General features: G+C 41.1%; 2 protein-coding genes across 3 annotated transcripts in view; one reads left to right on the top strand and one right to left on the bottom strand.

Annotated features, from left to right (window-relative positions):
- The window catches only part of dnajc17 (DnaJ (Hsp40) homolog, subfamily C, member 17), a 33,797-nt gene extending 25,696 nt beyond the window's left edge, over positions 1-8,101 (top strand). The window contains exon 11 of one of the 2 annotated variants that reach the window (XM_053335604.1): positions 7,834-8,101. In XM_053335604.1, the coding sequence (XP_053191579.1) occupies positions 7,834-7,950 (117 nt within the window). In that variant the 3' untranslated portion in view covers positions 7,951-8,101. The remainder of the gene's footprint in view (positions 1-7,833) is intronic. The other variant, XM_053335603.1, reaches the window with a different exon arrangement.
- A 3,328-nt stretch (positions 8,102-11,429) lies between these two features.
- Positions 11,430-13,514, bottom strand: gchfr (GTP cyclohydrolase I feedback regulator). The gene is made up of 3 exons (XM_053336175.1): positions 13,356-13,514; positions 12,731-12,825; positions 11,430-12,054 (listed from the first exon to the last, which is right to left on the bottom strand). The coding sequence occupies exons 1-3, from the start codon at positions 13,389-13,391 to the stop codon at positions 11,925-11,927; spliced, it is 261 nt and encodes an 86-aa protein (XP_053192150.1). The 5' UTR covers positions 13,392-13,514; the 3' UTR covers positions 11,430-11,924.
- Between the last annotated feature and the right edge of the window lie 5,521 nt (positions 13,515-19,035).

The following is a 19,035-nucleotide window of genomic DNA, read 5'->3' as shown; positions in this document are numbered from 1 at the left end:
CACACAGACATGTATGTACAGGCACTCCGGGGTTGCACAAGGGAGATAAATTGTTGCATTTCTAATTCTCATGCCTCCAGCATGTTGTCTTTGCCTTTGGAATGTTATAGCAATACAGAGCTAGAAATTGTATCAGAGCAGCAACTTTTTTCTTCTGTATGGAATTAGTCTTTGTTAAAAAATAATGGGATAAAAATAGATGTATGTGTTTTCACATGCAGTAATTGCTACTTGTGATCACACCTTTTCTGATGTCCTTTGGTTTGCAAAGATCTTTTTTGCAATTCAACTATTTAATCTTCAACATGTGTCTCTGTGTCACACAGAGAGTGAATTAAAATCACCAATGCACTCTCTGCTTTCATATTACAGCCAAGTCTTTTGTTCCATCAAAAAGGAGGACATGGCTCTGGATCCTTTTGTCTCAATGCTTTCCTCTTGTTTGTTAAACTTAAACAAGCAGAGTGTTAAGGAAATGGACAAATGGTATCTTTCACTACTCATCCATTCCTTTCAAATTGATCCAATAAGCAATAGGCGTGCCTCCTGATCCTCTCTTGTTCTCCAGCTCTGCACTCCAAGGCCAGAACAGTCTGAAAGACCAGACACAATTACTCACGCAAATTAAATTATCATAACATTTACTCAAGACTGAAACAGAACATTTTTGAACATCTCTCTTCTGAGAACCCCCTTCCTTCTTCCACCTTCAACCACAAAACTGCTTTCATGCTAGAAGACAATCAGGGTGTTATCTACGGTATGTGGGAATGACCTCACAAGACCTGCTGTCCGACCAAGGTTGGGTTTTGCTAGTTGTGTTGTCATGCTATGTAGCCCCTGGGCTGATGCGTTTAGCCATAGCTGAATTTCTGTATAAGCCTCTTCTCTAAGGCCTGACCATAGTGGGCAGTGTGGTTGATGCAGCTATGCTGGGCCTGAAATCTGGGATGCTGCGTGTTTTTGTTGTTGGAGGATAAAAGTGTTTCCAGATATTGCTTTGACTGGCGCTAGAAGCCCAAACTGAGGCTTTGGTGGATATTCTTCTAGCCCTTTGTTGTGTGTTCTCCAGCTTCCGCTGTATCTAGGCCCTAAAACAGACAGAATTTAGGCAAGATTTACAGCAAGCACTTTCATATGAAAAGCATTGTTCGATGATAACAAACATATGACATACTGTACATTGATAAAATTCGGCCTGTGGTATGTCCATGAATTACTCAGTGTACAATAAGCCTGATACTAGACACACAAATTACTTTGATGTGGTAGAGTAGTGGACTCTCTCATTTCCGTATCAATCTCTAAAACAGTTCTGTTTTCTAGTAGCCACTCTTTGTAATTTCCTTTCATCAGTTTTGTCAAGAATGATCCTAGTGTGCATTTGTCAGCATCCTGACCCTTGCCACCACTGTTTGTCTCCAAATGATGACTCAATGATGATGTTTTTTATTGACAAAGCTCCAACAGAAACCTGATGGTCTCGGTCTGGCTGCTAAGAGGAAGTGCAGACACTCATTTGCATGACTGCCACATGACAGGGAGATCTGACACCACTCAAAGTCCAGGTGTTACATTACTTACATTCAGGCTTTTCAACACATGACGAATCTCAACAGTAGCCTCTAATCAACTCAGTAAGGTCAGGTGAGGCACACAGTAAGAAGATGAATAGGCCAGATAATGAGAGAAACAACAGATCTTTCAGATGAGGTAATGTATATTGATGCCAAGTACTATAACAATATGAAACAGCTGAATGATAAATTAAAACAGAACATCTGAGAATGTGTCATACTCTCAGATATACTGTTTATTATGAGTTTTTAGAGCCATTCTGGTAAACTAAATATGTACAATGGAGCTGCAGCTTCTTGGGGTTGAGTCAGGTGCTTCACATATGCTTTGTGTGGTTTCCTTTCTTGTATAGGTAACTGCCCAATAAAGGTCATAATAGGTTAACAATAAGATAAATAAGGTAAAAATCACTCACCACAAAATAGTAATGTAATGGTAATGCTGCAGATGATCAGCAACACCCCCAACGGGGTAAACTACTAATTTTAGTTGTGTGTGTGTAATGGAAAAACAGTCACTGTGTGCTAACTGAGTTGTGGCTTGGTGTGACTACCTCCAAAACAATGGAAAAATGCCGTAATGCACACTTGCACCGTGTGAGGAGCAAATGACCATATTAGGAAATACGTCACAAGCTGACATCAGCTTGGGCTGAAAGTTGTTTTTTTTTTAAAAACAAAACGTTGGAATATGAGCTTTAAGAGCAGTCTGAAGCTGGGGCCTTTTGCTTACAGGGATAACTTCTGCATACATTTTCCGCATTATTTGACACTTTAGCGATGTTCATTATAAACATCAAACTTTGTAAATTATATATATGACTGAAAATAAGGAAAAGCATAATAGCTCTACCTCCACCCCCAAAAAAGATGTACGTACGCATAATTCACAAAATACTAGTTTTCCCCGTAAATGTGGGTGGTCAGCATAGGCTGAGAATATACTGCTGTGTCTCCTGGCACCGAATCATTACTAATTATTAAATCATGGCTGTGATATTTAGATTACTTGGAAGACTGAAGATTTGAAGTAAACAGTATGCAGCACAATACATTCCACTAGTTGTTTATTCTGTACGTTAATTACATAAAGAGCCATGTTAACAGGGGAACACATATACACACAGAGTAAACAGACTTTTCAAGTTTGTGTAGTTGGAACCTTAATTTGATTTTCACTTTTTCCTCCTCTCACAATGCCCAAGCTCTTTTTTGACATCTCCAAGGTTCAGACTGCATTCTTACCAGTCCCATGGCCCCTTTTGCTTTAATGGGAACTCTGCTGCAATCAGACAGTTTTTCCAGGAAGGCTAGGATGTGAAAGACATAATTTTGCTTTTACAAGGATGTATTGTTGGATATTAAAGTGGCCAAACCCCCACATCTCCCTATTCTAGGATCCGTGGGCTCATCCATCATAAAGAGAAATGCCAGGGCACCAAGAGTTCAGGCCTTTGCTGCCATTTCTCTTTTCACTGTTTATTTCCTTTGCTTTAACGGTTTCCAAAGGCACTCTCCATCTCCGTCCAACAGACCTCTCTTCTGTCCAATACCGTGACCGCGTATGACCACATGCATTCACGTCCACACATATACACACCTACTTACATGGCACCTCACATCCTCTCCTGCCCTTTTACCTCATTCTGAATATAACTGGCTAAAAGTCTTCAAAATCTGCAAAAATCTCCAGCCCTCACACAACTACAACTACCTACTATATACAATGTTCATTCAGGTACTGCACTGTACTTTTGGTACAACAGGGCAGTATACAGTGTCTCTTTTCTGTTGCAGCCTGACTTTGAGTGTCAGATTTTTAAAATAGCTTTATTTTTTCCTAAAATATATATATTTAGTTTTATTAATATATATTATACTGTACTTTTTGTAGTTTGTATATACAATAATGAACCTGTATAACTGCATGTATCACAGTCAATGGTCTGTAGATGCATTCACTAACACAGCATCTGCAGAGTTTTTGGTTTCAGACATATTAGCTTTTGCTGTCCAATCAAAGGATGTCTTGTGCTGAAGTTACATTAAGAAACCAGATGTTTTCAGGACACGTGCATGTAAAGGGTTAAATACAGGAAGTAGATTTGGGCCTTAATCTCTGTGTAGTGTTTGTTTTTCACTAACAAAAACATTATAATAGACCAGACCTTTGGGGTTTCATGTCTGCCGAGTCTTATAATGAATGATGATTAATCCTCTACCATTTACAAAGCTTAGGTTTTTGTCTGCAGAGGAATTTCACCTTGGCTTCAGTGTTGCATGTGCAGTACCCCTGTTTGTTTGAGTTAACAGGAGAGGAGTGCTTGGGCACACACACACACACACACACACACACACACACACACACACACACACACACACACACACACACACAGAGGTTTGTATAGCTATCTTAGGAAGGACATTTATTGACATAATGCATTCCCCCATAGCCCCTAATCATAATCTCAACAATCACAACTAAATGCATTACCCTAAACTGAACCTTAATCCAATTCTAACCCTAAAACCAAGTATGTAGCCTTTGAAGGTGTGTCAGAAAGTGAGGACCAGCCAAAATATCCTCACTTCCCTAAAATGTCCTCGCTTTCCAGGTATAAAATTCGAATTGGCTATCATCACATTGATAGCCACACACACACACACACACACACACACACACACACACACACACACACACACACACACACACACACACACACACACTTGCACACAAATTATCTTTCAATAAAATGTTCACCTCTCATAAATCACCTACTCTAAACCTCAATGACGCACACACATAAACCCACACTACGTCGCCACACCACACACCCCAGATAAATAGTTCCTTGATTAACTTCAGCACAGTGCATTAGAGACAGAAGTGTTAGTCTCGACCACAAAACAGGCTTGGTTTTTTTTTTTTGCTTTTTGTTTGTTTATTTTTTTAAGATTTGTTTGGCATTTTTGCATTAATTGGACATTTGGCTGTGAAGAGGTAGACAGGAAACAAGTGGGGTAGAGAGAGAGAGAGAGAGAGAGATGGGTGTGACATGCAACAAAGGTCCCTGGCTGGAATCAAACCATGGTGGTTGGGGTTATGCGGCATGCACAGCAACCATTCAAGTGTTCTGCAACTTCTTCTTTTGGCGGTAAAGTGTGTTAAGTTCCTTCTTGGCTCAGTGACCGAGTCTTGTTAGCGGTGTGTGATAGCTGATGGCGTTAATGAATAATCCAGTTATAAAGTCTGAATTTGTAACCACTCCGACTGCGAGTCAAGCTCAACAGGGTCTTCTTTCCCCGCTGATTCTGCCAAGCCTGTTCCCTTGGACAATAAGTGTCTAATGGCAAATACAATCTAATAATATTTTAAAAGTCATCACAGCCTAGTTTCAGTTAAGTACGAGATTATCCATGAGGCATTGTAAAACAAATGTCCTGTGACATTTCAGAATTTAAATGTCCAGTTTAATAATTTGATGGCTTCAATGTTTATGAGGTTGCTGCACGTACATGTGTTGTCTTTTTGTCCAACATCTCTTTTTGTGTTTCTTTCCCATGTGTTCATTTACATTCACATCTGAGTTGTTTTTTAAGACTAAAAAGATACGATGCAACAGTTGAATAAACTTCAATTCCGATGGACATTGTCTCAGCATCTTTTACTGATACAGAATGCAGTAGTTATTAGATTGGTATAATCCTGCTTGATAGAGAATACTGAATGAGCTTCAGAGAGATGTTTCCGACATCTCTCTGAAGCTCATTCAGTATTCTCTCCAGTTATTAGATTTCCAGTTCAGGTGCAGTAGTGGATCTATTGAAGAAGATTATTTTGTCTTCACTTTGTCGAGATAGTAGTGGTGTTATCTTAAAGCAGCATTAGTTTACACTCCTTCCTCTGCAAACAGTATACATACACTTACACTTGCTCACTCTGTCAGACACTCGTGCTCACATGCTTACATATCCACACAAATCTCACTCATACAGGAATGGTGTAATGTGCAGCTGATCTGACCACTTGTGCTGGGTGAACACAGTGGCCACCTGCGCTGCCAGATACCTCCTGCTGTGTGTGGGAAAGAGAATGATTGTGTGTGTGTGTGTGTGTGTGTGTTTATGTATGCTGCCTGACTCACAGCAGTGGTGGTATTCATGATGTCATTACTGGCCTTAGGTCAGAATGGGTGTGCTGTTTGGAGGCCTAGCCATGTGCTGATGTCACATTGCTAATCCTGGGCTTGTTTGTGTGTGTGCATGCGTGCGTGTGTGTGTTTTACTACCATCCTACCTCTGCAGTGGCCTTGCACCCACTGCTTTTGGCTATGTACGGGGGCCCCGTTGTTGTTGTTCTGTGGTTTCCTACTCACCCTGGGCCCCCAGTGTTACTGCAGCACAGACACACACACACACACGCACACACGCACACACGCACACACGCACACATATTCATGTATATCTACACACTAAGTGTTAAGTTACAGTGATGCACTGGCAAAGTATGTGCATTGTAAGTTAGCACCCGAGGCAAGGAAACATCTCTCATCCTGAGAAGAAATGCATCACACTGCCCATAAAGCACCTGTTAATGCTCATAATTCCCCTCAATCATTAGCCTGGCACAATGCGGCTGTGACCACACTGGGTAGAGAATGAGTCTCACCAATTCTGACTGATTTTTCAGTTGCACTTCAGTGTTGTGACCAGTAGAGGACAGGACAGAGTATTTGTGAAGAGGAGGGAGCATTCATACCAGTTTGCTTGTGTACTTGCTTGTGTTTTGTTTAATTTGAAGATGCAAGAGTTGTTTATTTACCTAATGGCGTTTGCGTGATATTTCATTGTTACGTGTCAGACGAGGCCTTGAGCTCACATTATTGGAATGATAATAGCAGCTTTCCTCAATCCAGGGGAGAGGTGGTGAGGGGAGCGGGGGATGACTTCCCCTTTTCCCCTCACCGACCCTCTCCTCTTCCTCCACACTCTCTCTCTCTCTCTCTCTCTCTCTCTCTCTCTCTCTCTCTCTCTCTCTCTCTCTCTCTCTCTCTCTCTCTCTCTCTCTCTCTCTCTCTCTCTCTCTCTCTCTCTCTCTCTCTCTCTCTCTCTCTCTCTCTCTCTCTCTCTCTCTCTCTCTCTCTCTCAGCACATGGATGCTGGAGTCCCAGTGATGTTTTCCAGATGCCTTAGCTCAACGAGCACACTGACAAAACCTGCTTCTCCTCTTCAAACCGCTTTCGCTCTCTCCCAGTCCTTCATGCACACACTCACTCACTCTCTCCTGCAGCTCACTGTCTTGTTAAAGAGACACTTCCTTGGCCCAGCAGACTTCCTGGATATAATCTTATAAAACAATGGCTTGCTGTGTGGACACATGGCCTTCCTTCAAAATGGGATGATGGTGTTTGTGAGGGCATGCGCATGTTTGAAATGTGCATATGCATTATCCTACTTATATTAATATATTTTTAAAAGCATCTCCTCATTCCTCTTTACAGTACCCCTTCTTGCCCCTTGATTGTGTGTATTCTGGCCTGCGTGTGGCAATGGTGACCGCACAGATTGTGGCCTGTGAGTGTAAGACATCTGGCCTGTGTTCCACCCTGCTTGATTAACCATTAGCCAATGGCTGCCCTCTCCGATTCTCCCAATGTAAGAGAGTATCTCGCCATCATCATCCAAGTCCTTCAAAATAGTCCCACACACACATACACATGCACAGTGAGAGGCCGGGCAACTGCCAGGCCTAATCCCAGTACTCATTTTAGGGTTTAATGACCTCAGGCAGCGGAATTACCCTGTCACAGTTGCTCTGCGGGCTGCTGTCTCATGCATGTTCACCCTGCCGTCATGCCCGTGGTAACTGAGATGAGAGCATCTTTCTGAGTCCGCCTCTCGTCTTCTCTGCACCCACAAGCTTGGTCGTGAAAGCAAACAGACAGCGGATGGTGACAGTGGTGTCATTCGCTCCATGTGCTGCCCTGTGTTGCCCTGTGTTGCTGTTGTCATGATATACAATACAGACACACTTGACTTTTCTATGACTTCCCGCTGATACATATTTTATGCATATTATAAAGAGTTACAATACAATAAAAACAAGTAGGATAATGTCTCTTTGAAGATTTACATCAAATATAGGGATCAAATTGCATGGGAACTTTAGCTTAGTGTCAAAACAAATACAGATATGCAGTAAAGATTGTAATATGTATAGCTTTTGTGTAACACTTTATATCTGTCTCTTCACCAGGGTGCCCTGACAAATGAACGCGACTACGAGAGCGTGGTGATGATGAGGATGAGGCAGGCTGCAGAACGACAGAGACTCATAGAACAAATGCAGAAAGAAGATGAAGAAGATGCCTAGTGATAGCATGGGAAGATCCAGTCCGGTATCAGCTTACAACCATTTACAAATACCTGTTTTAGGCTTTAGTTCCATAAAGCCTCTCATTTGTTTTATTATTTGTTTGTGATACACTGTGTACTAAAATAAGTCTTTAATAAACTAAAGTTAGACTTTTTTTCAAACCTGGCATTTTAATCAATGTGTTGTGTCTTTCCCTTCATTTAGAACATAGGATGGCTGAGTGAGTAGAGAAGATGAGAGTAGAGAAGAAGTGAGGGCTCCTGCAGGACTCAGTGTTAAAGTCAGAGGTAGGAGTCCTAATACTCAGGGTGCACAGGTGAATAAATACAGCATAAACTTTTTCTTGGAACATAATGTATCAATGCATAGATGGCATGTTTGCATTTAATTGGACTGTATTGTCCTTTTGACAGACCGTGCCATCTGTTTCACTCACATATACAATTTGACATAGTTAATTTTTAATTTTGTTAATCTGTTTTAGTCTGAACTAAGATAGACATTTTTCAGACACATACAGATGAAAATGTAACACATTTCAGTATTTCTATGGTAACATAGATGGATCATTAGTAATCCCAGAGATATTGCAATGTGGCTCATACATCATTATATTATGTTACTGTGATGTCTCAATTGTTACCTGTAGCAATTGTTACCTCAGCAATCACTGAGCATTGCTACATTTGTTGTTAAATTATTATTAAGACATTTAGAGATTGAAGGCATCCAGTGACAACTTAGTCTTTGTTCATTATATTGTAAAAGAGCCAGAGGAGATTTGCCGTCCAACACCACACGTAATCAAAGCGGTATAATGATGTAATTTTCATCTGTCAGCCATTGTCTGGTTAGCCGTGACAACTCATTACCTCATTATTGTAGCCAACTGTGTGTAATGTAAAAATCATTCTTCTTTGTTGTCTGCATATGCTATCAGTGAAATGAGTTGAGCATTGTAGCAATACAAACCACAGACCGTGTGACGTGACTACGTGGAAATCACTTCGCCCCCATGTTAAACCAGTAATCAGGCCGAGATTGGAACACTAGGTAGGCTTTTATGAGAATTCTTGTGGGCTCACGTGATGAAAAGTGAACATACTCTGGAGGCCCTCTATTACAGATCTAGTGGTTTAGATGATTGTTCCCTGGGCTTTGTGTACTATACTTTGTATAATATATCTAAAGCTCTCCTCCACACTGAAGAGGCCTTGTGGACTTCACAATTTTAAGGCTGCACAATGCTGTCCATTCAGCTCATATTTCTGTTCTGAGATAGTTGTGTGACTGAATATTTGTATGCAATCTGAGTTGCCCTATACTTCATACAATACTTACATACAATACAAAATAATGCAGATCAGTGGTTCCCAATCTTGGGATCAGGAACCCCCATTCCAAGAGGTTACTAGACAATTTACAGGATAGAAAGGTCAAATTTTATTTAACACATCATTAAGTTTTTTATTTTATTTTTTAAAATAGTTGTGAAATAATGGATACCGCTTCTTTGGACCTCTAAAAATCATTGAAATGAAACAATCTGGGGAAGAAAAACCTTTCTTTGGTTGTACTGCTCATAATCGATAATCACACTAAGCCCATAACTTGTGACGAGGACAAGTAGATTTGGATTCATTTAAGGTCTTACAAGCCAAAAAGGTTCAGAGCCACTGATGTAGATCATCATGATCTGAGTTGAAAAGGACCTTTTAGGTGCCTAAATACTTTAAGGTGCTGACAGATTTTCAAATTGAGTCCAGGAGATAGTTAGCATAGCTTATTTGAATGTTTAGAGAAATAAAATAACAGCTGGCCTGACTCAAAGATAAAAATCCCCCTGCCAGCACTTCCAAAGGGCATAAATTAACATGTTTTATCTTGTTTCATACAAAAAAACAAAGTGTAAAGCTGACAAGTTGTGGTTTATGAGTGACCTCTTTTTAACCTTCATTATTCACGAGAGTTTCTCTAAGAGCAAGCCGATCTGCTGGCCACTGGAGCAGTTGGGGTTAAAGGCCCTGCTCAAGGGCATCTCAGTAGTGGTAATGCGAGAGGCATTGCTTCCTCTGCTTCCCACTAAAATGTTGCCTTCCAGTCCATGGAATTGAACAGGTGACTTCTTCACCTCAATGTTTCCATTTCACACACTTCACAGTCTATAAACCAGCTTGAATTGAAGTATGCACTGCATTTAAAAAAATGTCTTATGATGCTGACCTCAAATTTCCTCTAAGTTGTTCTATTACTGTTCTAGGCTGTTTCACAATAGGCTTATGTAACAGATACCTAGAAAATACTTTGTTTTCCTTATTTATGTTCTCTGAAAAGACATGCTACCGCTCTGTGACCCACATTGAGTCAGACCTTACAGTGCCAGACTGTTGCGGTCACCCTGCATTTTGTAATAAGGTCCTCTGCCTGCGGAACATCTATCCATCCATCCAAATAGTTTTATTTTTCCTGTCCCTTGAGGGACTATGGCGTAATGGTGTGTCTGTATTTGTAGGGCTGTATGGCAGCGCTTTCTCCTGTCATTGTGTTATTCAGGAGCCACATGCCAGCTTTGCAACATCCAACCCAGTCATCCATCTCCCTGCCACTCCTGCATTGCCCCGCCGTGGCTGTGTTACACAATGTCCAGCTGTGGAGCGTAGTGGTGTGGTGGGAGACATCTGCTCCTCTCCTCCTGCAAAATCCCCTCATCACATGGTTTTGTTTATGCATAGCCTTTTTCATATCCCGGCAATGTGAAAAAAAGCCCAGAAACACACAAAATCTGTCCAAATGACAACAGAGGAAATACAATTACAGGAAACACATTCACCACCAACCCTGCCCTGAGCCCACAGTGGCTTGTGCTGCATGCGAACCAGGATGGGAGGATGAGCCTGTTGTACAGTCTGTGCTATCAACAATTACAGCAGAACCTTGGAATCTTCATTGCACCTTCTTCCTCTGTCTTCCTCACATTGTGTGCACTGAGGCTGTCATGTCAGTGAATGCAAACAGTATCTGGAACCTCCGCAGTCACAGGACTAGGAAGCACCGGCACCTTTTGATCTTTAGTGCGGAGGTGGAAGCTAAGTCATGTGTGAGGCAGCAGGTCTGGTAAGAGTTTGGCTGTGAGCTGGCTGGCAAAGACTCTAGTTTGCGGATTAGGGATGCAGGCTGGTCCTAGACATGCGCTGGCAGACCCGGGGTTGTAATGAAACCACCCAGCGTTTTTGGCTCTCACAGGCAGACTCCTGCACTCTGTGTGCCTGCAGTGCCTCATCTTTGGGCATGCACCATCCCTGTAAGGTGCCACAGAGCTAAGCACTCACAATTAAGAGTATTTTTTTATGTGTGATGTTTGTTTAGTGTCTGTTCAATGGATTATCAGAAGGCAAATACATGTTTTTCATTTTGTGTGTGGTAAATCTTAAAAAGGATTGCAAATGGTTTTCTTTTATTAATAAGAACACAGGCAATCCACATCACTGCATCATTTAATCATAAGCATATGCTACACTAACAAAAACATCTTTACAAAAGTACATCTAGCATAGTGGTCCATAGGGCAACTGGGTGAAGCTTTTTCTATGAGCTGAAATCTTTCACATTAGCCTTTTATCAAGTTATAATTACATATTAACAGTTCAACTAGCTGTCACTACCTACACGAGTCACGAGTTGTAAACAATATTGGCAAAGGGTCTTACAAAAGCTCTGGAATGTGGTTTGGAAATTGGTGGCCTATAACCTAAACAACGTAATCTCAAACCTTACGTCTGGGATAATCTCAATTTTAAAAAAAACATTGTCATTTGACAGTGCTCTGATTTTTAACAGTCAATATACTAAATGTACAACAGAGAACCAAATTTAAAAAAAAATAAGTAATATAAATTCTTCAGCATATTTCATTCACCTTTTAAAGGCATATATAGGTATTTGGATTCAGTCAAAACTCGCTCCACGATCAATCAGTCCGTCTCCTTGTGAAGGCACCACACCAGCGTCTGTCCCACTCCCGTCATTGTCATTACGCGGAAGCCGATCTTCTCCAGCTTGTCCAACACCAGGCGAGGTGGGTCGTCCACATGGTACTCGGAACTAAATGAGCATAAACACAAAGTAATTCCACTTTCCACAGATGTGGGAATTCTCTGTCTTTCAGTAAACTTTGCTCGGAGAGTAGAATGCTGTTAATTGTTCTGGTGCTTGTTCACTTCCTTCCACACCTTGGTTCATTTCCCAGCAGCATTTGAATCAGATTGCCAATGACAACACTTCCCTGATCTGTATTCCATCAGCTTGAATGGTTTATTCTAAATCTGCAAAGCAGCAGGCTTCCTCGACCACATTGGAGTTTTTTTCCCTCCATGTGACCTGATCTCAGCTCTGTTGTCAATATGTACACGTTAACTGCCAAAATGAAAGAAACACCAGTCTAAAGCTTCTAAATATGTAAATATGGTCTAGTGTGGGCATATACAGTACACCTGAGAGTCCAGTGGATTTCAGCATTGGACCAATTTCATTACAGTTTACATTTTCCTGGATGGGTAGTGGTAGTGGTTTCCCAAATATCAAACCAGGAGATAAATTCTTCATCTTGTGAGAGAAATTAAAGTCATGCTTGTTTTGTGGACGAATCTGTGTCAAACTATGCCTACAAATCTCTCGGTTTAAATTCTAACCCTACCTTCAGGTATTTGACTACTTGACTAGCTACTTTCTGCATGTATTCCCACAACAATAACTGACCCCCCACATTTTCAATACTCACAAATTGTTTCCCAGCATGGTTGTTTTCCTTGCTCCCAAGTAATTCATGACTGCTGGATCAGAATATTCATCTCCTACATTTGTGGGACCGTTCTCCTGAAAGACAGCAATTAAGTAGGTTACATTACCCGTGACAGCTGACTTTAGATAGTCTAAGACATGATTTCATTGCTAAAAACAATATCTGCTGCCTGTTATTCGTACAACTCAAGCTGCAAGTCAGTGGATACACCTGCAGCCCTCTGGCAGGTGCTGATCATAATCTCCAATAACTGAACAGCCTAAAAATAGATGATCCAATACTCAGAGGCTGCAGACTTAGGTGTCTTGAGTCTTGCAGACACAAAATGATCATGCGCAATAAGAGGCGGACGACTAGGCAACATGTGTTTTTAATTTAGGGTAACAAAAAACAACCATACACACGCTTCTCCGTCTGTAGCATTAACTGTTTGCTGTTGCCAGCATGCAAAATATTACAGGCCGCTGCATAACTATAATCTTCTCGATTGATTAGTAGCATGCGCAATGTTGCATAGCCAAATAAATAAATCACTGACGCTCTAACTCGAGCGCGCCTTCTCTGAAAGCACATCACCACTTGTCTACAGAGGCAGGATACACACCAGTCTGATCTGCGTGCTGATGAGCATGTACGGCATCCCTCCTCCTTGGCTTTGGACGGCTATTCCCCTGGGTGTGACTGAGGAGGTTTCTTTCCAGACGCGACAGTCCCCGGTCCAACTTGCGCTTCTGCTGACAGCTCTTTGCGGAATGCGGAAACACACCCACCGCCACGGACCAATCAGGACTCCTCTTTCAGCATCTGTCAACGGTGCTGCCTGCTCAGTACACAGTCTTGCTCAACTGATGGAGCCTAATCAGTAGTTTGTTGACACGAGAAATGCTGGTCAATGTGCATGTACCAGAGTGTATGTATCTTCAGTACAGAGCCCTCTGTAAATTCTCTGTTGCTGGGAAAGTGTAGATGTTATGTCCACATTTGTTTAGTTAAGCTTATCATATTCAAATTCATAAATTGCATTGAGAATTTCTTTCTTTGTGCAACAAAATGCACACTTAAAAGAAATAATTTAAATTTTGCTCACTCTGCCCCCTCACAAGTCCACATGGATACAGCTTATGTAATGCATTTGCTAAAAAAAATATACTTTTTTTTTTTTTTAAAGGATATGAGGAGGATGTAAATGTGCATACATGTAATACATTGGACCTACACTGTCTGGAACTCTAATTTCCTCCTCTGGGATTTATTATTTTCCTCCTCAGTGCACCAGTAATAAATTTGGATCAGTCTTGTGACTCAGAGGGAAATGAAAGACATAGACCAAAGGCAATCAACAATGGCAGGGACCGCGATAAAATCAGCAATATGAATGTAATGTCTCACTGATGCCAGAAGAGCCTGTCTGACATTCAGTTAGGCTTTGCGTGTTATGATATTTTAATGGTAGGCAGACATGGATGTGAGCAAACCACTGCTCATCACAACTGCAATCAATAATACTCAACAAACTTCTTTTTACATTAATAAAAGGGTTTTTTTTTTGTATTTTTTTACATTCTGTTATTCTGTATTGTGAATCTGAATGGTTTGTTTACTGCTGAAAGTATCCACCATAACAGTGTCATTACCACCTCCAGAGCCTGTAATCTGTAGCCCCTTCATTTAGAGGCACTCAGGTGCTTGTTGAGCCTTGCTGAGGAGATTGCCACCTACTGGCTTCCAAGGTCATTGTCATCTACAGTTTGTGTTTCTTGTCTTTAGAATTGATCCACCACATCTTTCACCTTGATCACAATTTTTCACATGCTGCGCATCACAATCAATATTTCATTCCCATTTGGAAAACAACCACTTGTTGATTGTCAAATTTGTGTTTTGCCTTTCAGCAGTCTATAAAATGAGGGACCTACAATCTGAATCATGGCGTTTAAAAAAAAAGGGTTGTTCCTGAAGAATATGTCTTTTCTTGTGTTTTATCTGTCCCTGTTAACCTGAGACCTAGTTCAGGAAGGAAAACAGGAAAGCAGCAGGGTTGTCACTGAGGCCCCCAAAAACAAACCCGAGACCCCCCCCCCTTGCCAAAAGAACAGTCTTTCCAAACATGTTCCTACCCAAGCCACTTCCTGTACTCCCACTGTGTCTTCCTGCACTGGCTCATCTGCTGCTGGTTATTGGAGTCCAAGGTTACCTCTTCTATGACCTGTGGTGACAGTGGAGCATGTCCCTGGTGGGTCCACAGGAAGCAGTTTGATCTTTTGATGAGGCCTTTGCCTTCACCTTCTCAGCTTAAGTGTGATAGTTTGTTGCAGGAAGGCTTCCGTCAAATGATCTACTAGTACCATAAAATAGTCACCCGCAAGTATCTTGCAGTACTGTATCTTGATACACATAAAAACACCATAAGAATTTTTTATCTGGCTTGTACAGAGCTCTTAGAAATGAACAAAAGACCTGTTCTTTTTTCCTGCGGCAGGTTCAGAAGTGAATCTCATTGTCAGAACAAAAATGATCTCCCCCTTTTCTCACATACCCTATAGGAAATGCAAAGTTTCTAAATGAAAAATAGCCAATTATTTAATTGGTATTCCATTCAGGACAACATATTTAACATGTGGTAATCAGACTAGAAACAATCACTCTTAGAAAAATAAACTTAATGTCTCATAATTTCTACTGCCCCAGACATCCCACACACAACATCCAGCTTGCTATGATTTACTTACTGTGAACATGTGTGGGTGAAGTCCTGCAGTGGATAGCTGCACTGCTAAAGCAATCGTTTTAAATCACTGATTGGGGACTGAACAGGGGGATGGATTATACAGCAGGTAGTGTGACTATATGATGATTTAGTGTAGGTGTGTGTTGGAGTGATATTCCAATATGCAGGAGACAGATTTAAACTGTGGGAGAGCAGAGGCAACAGGCAACTCTCTGATAGATTGGGTGTTAGGGTTATACTCCATATAGGTTTACATCGGCTTAATTGTGATGAATCACTGCATTGTTGAGCCATGTATTTCTTCTTGAGACTTTTATACTTGTGTGTTTATTCTTGTGTGTGCGTGTGTGTGTGTGTGTGCGTGTGCATGCGCATGCGTGTGTGTGCGTGTGTGTGGCTGCATCTGCCTGTGTTCCCCTCCCAGGACCACAGTCCCTCCTCTGCAAGGAGATACATCACTGACCTCCTTTTTCTTTTCTGTTTTCCAGATTACACCCAGCATCTTACATAAAGTGTCTCCAAGCTGTAGATATTACCCAGCAGCCTTAGCCAGGTTAAATTGTCCTTTCCTCCTCCTCTCTTTGTTCCTTTTTTTCACCTTAATTTACCTTCTACTTTTTTCAATGCTGCACTCACTGATAGATGGTGCCTCTGGTTTTAGTACTTACACAACACATCATGGCAGAACGTACAATGCTGTGAAACATTTCAAGAACTGTCACCAGGTTAAGATTTTGTTGAGAAACACCAGGATGCGGTTTCAGTGGTCGTGCATATTGGAGGGATTTGTTTAGGGAGACATTCTCTCGGTGATTAAGAATAATGTCATCAGAAAATTGGAAAGACACACTCTTACACAGTGCGCCTTTTCTCTCATCACCTCAGCTCAGAGCTTGATTTTGTGCGAGGAACGTGTCCCTATGGGCTATGACAAATGGGACTGATTGGACTATTAGCAACAGGAAACAACATGATGCGTAACAAACACAGAGGCGCAGAGGAGCGATTTAAGAGGGCTTGGATGTATCAACTGTCTCCTTGCACATCTTGTCCTTGATTTAATTTGCATCCCAGTGAGTTTAATCACAGCATTAATGCATTCGTAGGACTAATTATCACCTCTTAGACTAAGCTGCTTCTGGATGCTTTGCAGAGAGGAAAAGAGAAAGAGACAAAACTGTTCCCGTCTTTGTTAAACAGAAATGATCTTGAACCAGGAGTACTTACAGCCCATTGGAAAAGGTCCAGGAATACTTTTAGTTTTGGGCCTCTCAAGGTTGAAAGCCTGCACAAATCATTTCACAGTATGGTTAATTTAATAGATTTTTTTTGGTGAAGTCAAAGAATTTAGATTCCTTTCTCCCCCACCCCCCCAAACTGAAAGGACTCTGTCCATTCTTGGGAAATTCGGTAGGCCTCCTAAAAATCTGAACTATCTCTCTTTAAAGACCCCAGCCTGACCACCACTTTTCAGCTCATTCATTAACTTTTATGTCCTCTCATTACCAGATCATAAAAGTGTTTATTACTATATATTTCTCTCCCAAAAGCTGACCATTTGTCTGGATTAACTATACTGAAATGAGATGAAATCCAAAGAAAACTAAGTGATGACTAATAATGATGCAGATAAACACTATAATTTTGTTACTATTGAAGGTTGATAAAAAACAGGCCGTTACTATGGTTAAGTTTTAAATTTAATAAAAACTGAAGAATTACTTTTGACATACAGTCAGCTTTTTGGTTTGATATACTTATTAGATGTAAAATGTAATTATTTTGATTAACTTAGTTCATTTGTGTTCAGTAGACTTACATTGATGGAGGGGAAGTTAAAGTTCAAGGCTATGATTGAAGATATTATATAATATCTTTCCAGTAAATAGTAATGTGACTACTTGAAAGCTGTGATATAACACCTAATATGATTACTAGTATTCACGACATATCAATATCTCTGAAAAGTAGTGTATACAGAGACAGAGCAATGGATCAAAAGTCAAAACGATGGATACATGGAAAGAGAAAGAGGAATGACAACATGGATACACACCGCGAGGACGGAGTCATATCACGATTCCCATCAGGCCTGCGGTTATTATCATGTTTTTTATTATATGTTGCAGCATGTGGTTGTTGTTTATGAACAAGTCCAGCAGAGGTAATCTGCTCAGTGTATCACCGCAGCTTCACTGCAAGAGGAAGGGCTGCTCTTACAGAAACAACTATGGCAACGAGCTTGGCAAGAGCGCAGGGACAGCTTGACTTTGTTTAACGCATAACAACAACGGCAAGAGCAGCACAATAACTGCCCTGGCAGTTGCCCTTCATCGTACAAGAGGAAGCTTTGAAGAAGTTTCACTGGTTTATACTGAAACATTTCATAGCAGCTGTATAGCATTGTGTGATGTGGGTTGTGATGACATTTTGAATAGCAGCTGCTTTATTGTAGCCCTTGATGTCATCAGCGGACAGCATTCAGATATTACTCTTCACTCACTTCCTGTTGACGACTTCTGGTGATGACTTGTTGCCATGGTTACTTGCTATCTTGCTGAGCCTGAACCCAATATGAGGGCTGAAGTCTTTGTGATTTATTAGGACTGTTAAATCCTTAACGAGTGTGCGTCAGCTACAGAAGCAGACATTACATTGTCCCATTCAAGGCTCTACATGTTTTTCCATGAATAAATCAGCAAAGCCTTGAAAGGAAGAGCCTGACTGTCTGCTAAATATCCGGCTGGGAAAGATCCGTATGAGCAGAATATCCAGATGCATAGCAGTCTTTAATGTTGTAGCCCACAGTCAACAGCATAATCACGTGAAAGAGGAAAACTTCAATAGCTGCGGCCTTCCATTGCCCTGACAACAAAGAAGGAAAGAGAGTGACGGACGATGAGAGTCAATTATGTGACAGTGATGTCATGGTACTACTGGCTCTGATCACCACCATGTGTCTTATGTGGTTCCCTTGCTGTGCTCGGTGGCCTGCATCCTTTACATTACAGTCAGGATTTTCTGTCTGAGAGTGATTGGAAGTACAGGTGACACATACAAATCGTGTAAACGCAATAAGCAAACATATGAGTGAGAACAAGTTACACACGAAACATGTTATCACCAGAATCATGGCTAAAACGTCACTTCAATGTAGGAAGATGATAAATTACCATCTGGCAGTGTAATTTTATCATCTTGTTGTGACACATAACAAGTCAATTACCGTCTGGGGTCTGAATCCATGAAGGGAATGCATCCGGAATCTGACCATTTAACACGTTTTTGGGGTTTTGAGGTATGTTAAGATTGGCCCGACTATCGTGAGTAACTCAGTGGAAATTCTTGGAAGCATACATATGTACTCACACACACAGGCTGTTATCGTTTTCCAAGATGATAGATGAAGTCGAGGGCAGAAAGTCACATTCTCAAATGTAGTGTTGTGGGGATGGTTGCTGTGTTCCCAGACCAGACACTTATCTAATTTATAATTTGCTGCTTTATTATTACAAGTGTCCACTATAGCACAAGGTCACAGGGGAGACATAGACAC

Source organism: Scomber japonicus, chromosome 16, assembly GCF_027409825.1.
Source record: "Scomber japonicus isolate fScoJap1 chromosome 16, fScoJap1.pri, whole genome shotgun sequence".
NCBI lineage: Eukaryota > Metazoa > Chordata > Actinopteri > Scombriformes > Scombridae > Scomber > Scomber japonicus.
The sequence above is the reverse complement of the archived record's forward strand: the minus strand, read 5'-3'. Positions and strand labels throughout refer to the sequence as shown.

Excerpts from the sequence above, each read along its gene's own strand:
- gchfr (XM_053336175.1), bottom strand. The coding sequence starts at position 13,391 with ATGCCGTACATGCTCATCAGCACGCAGATCAGACTG. Across the intron at positions 12,826-13,355 it reads TCAGCACGCAGATCAGACTG|GAGAACGGTCCCACAAATGT; the intron begins GTGTGTATCCTG and ends GCTGTCTTTCAG. Across the intron at positions 12,055-12,730 it reads ACCATGCTGGGAAACAATTT|TTCCGAGTACCATGTGGACG; the intron begins GTGAGTATTGAA and ends ATGCTCATTTAG.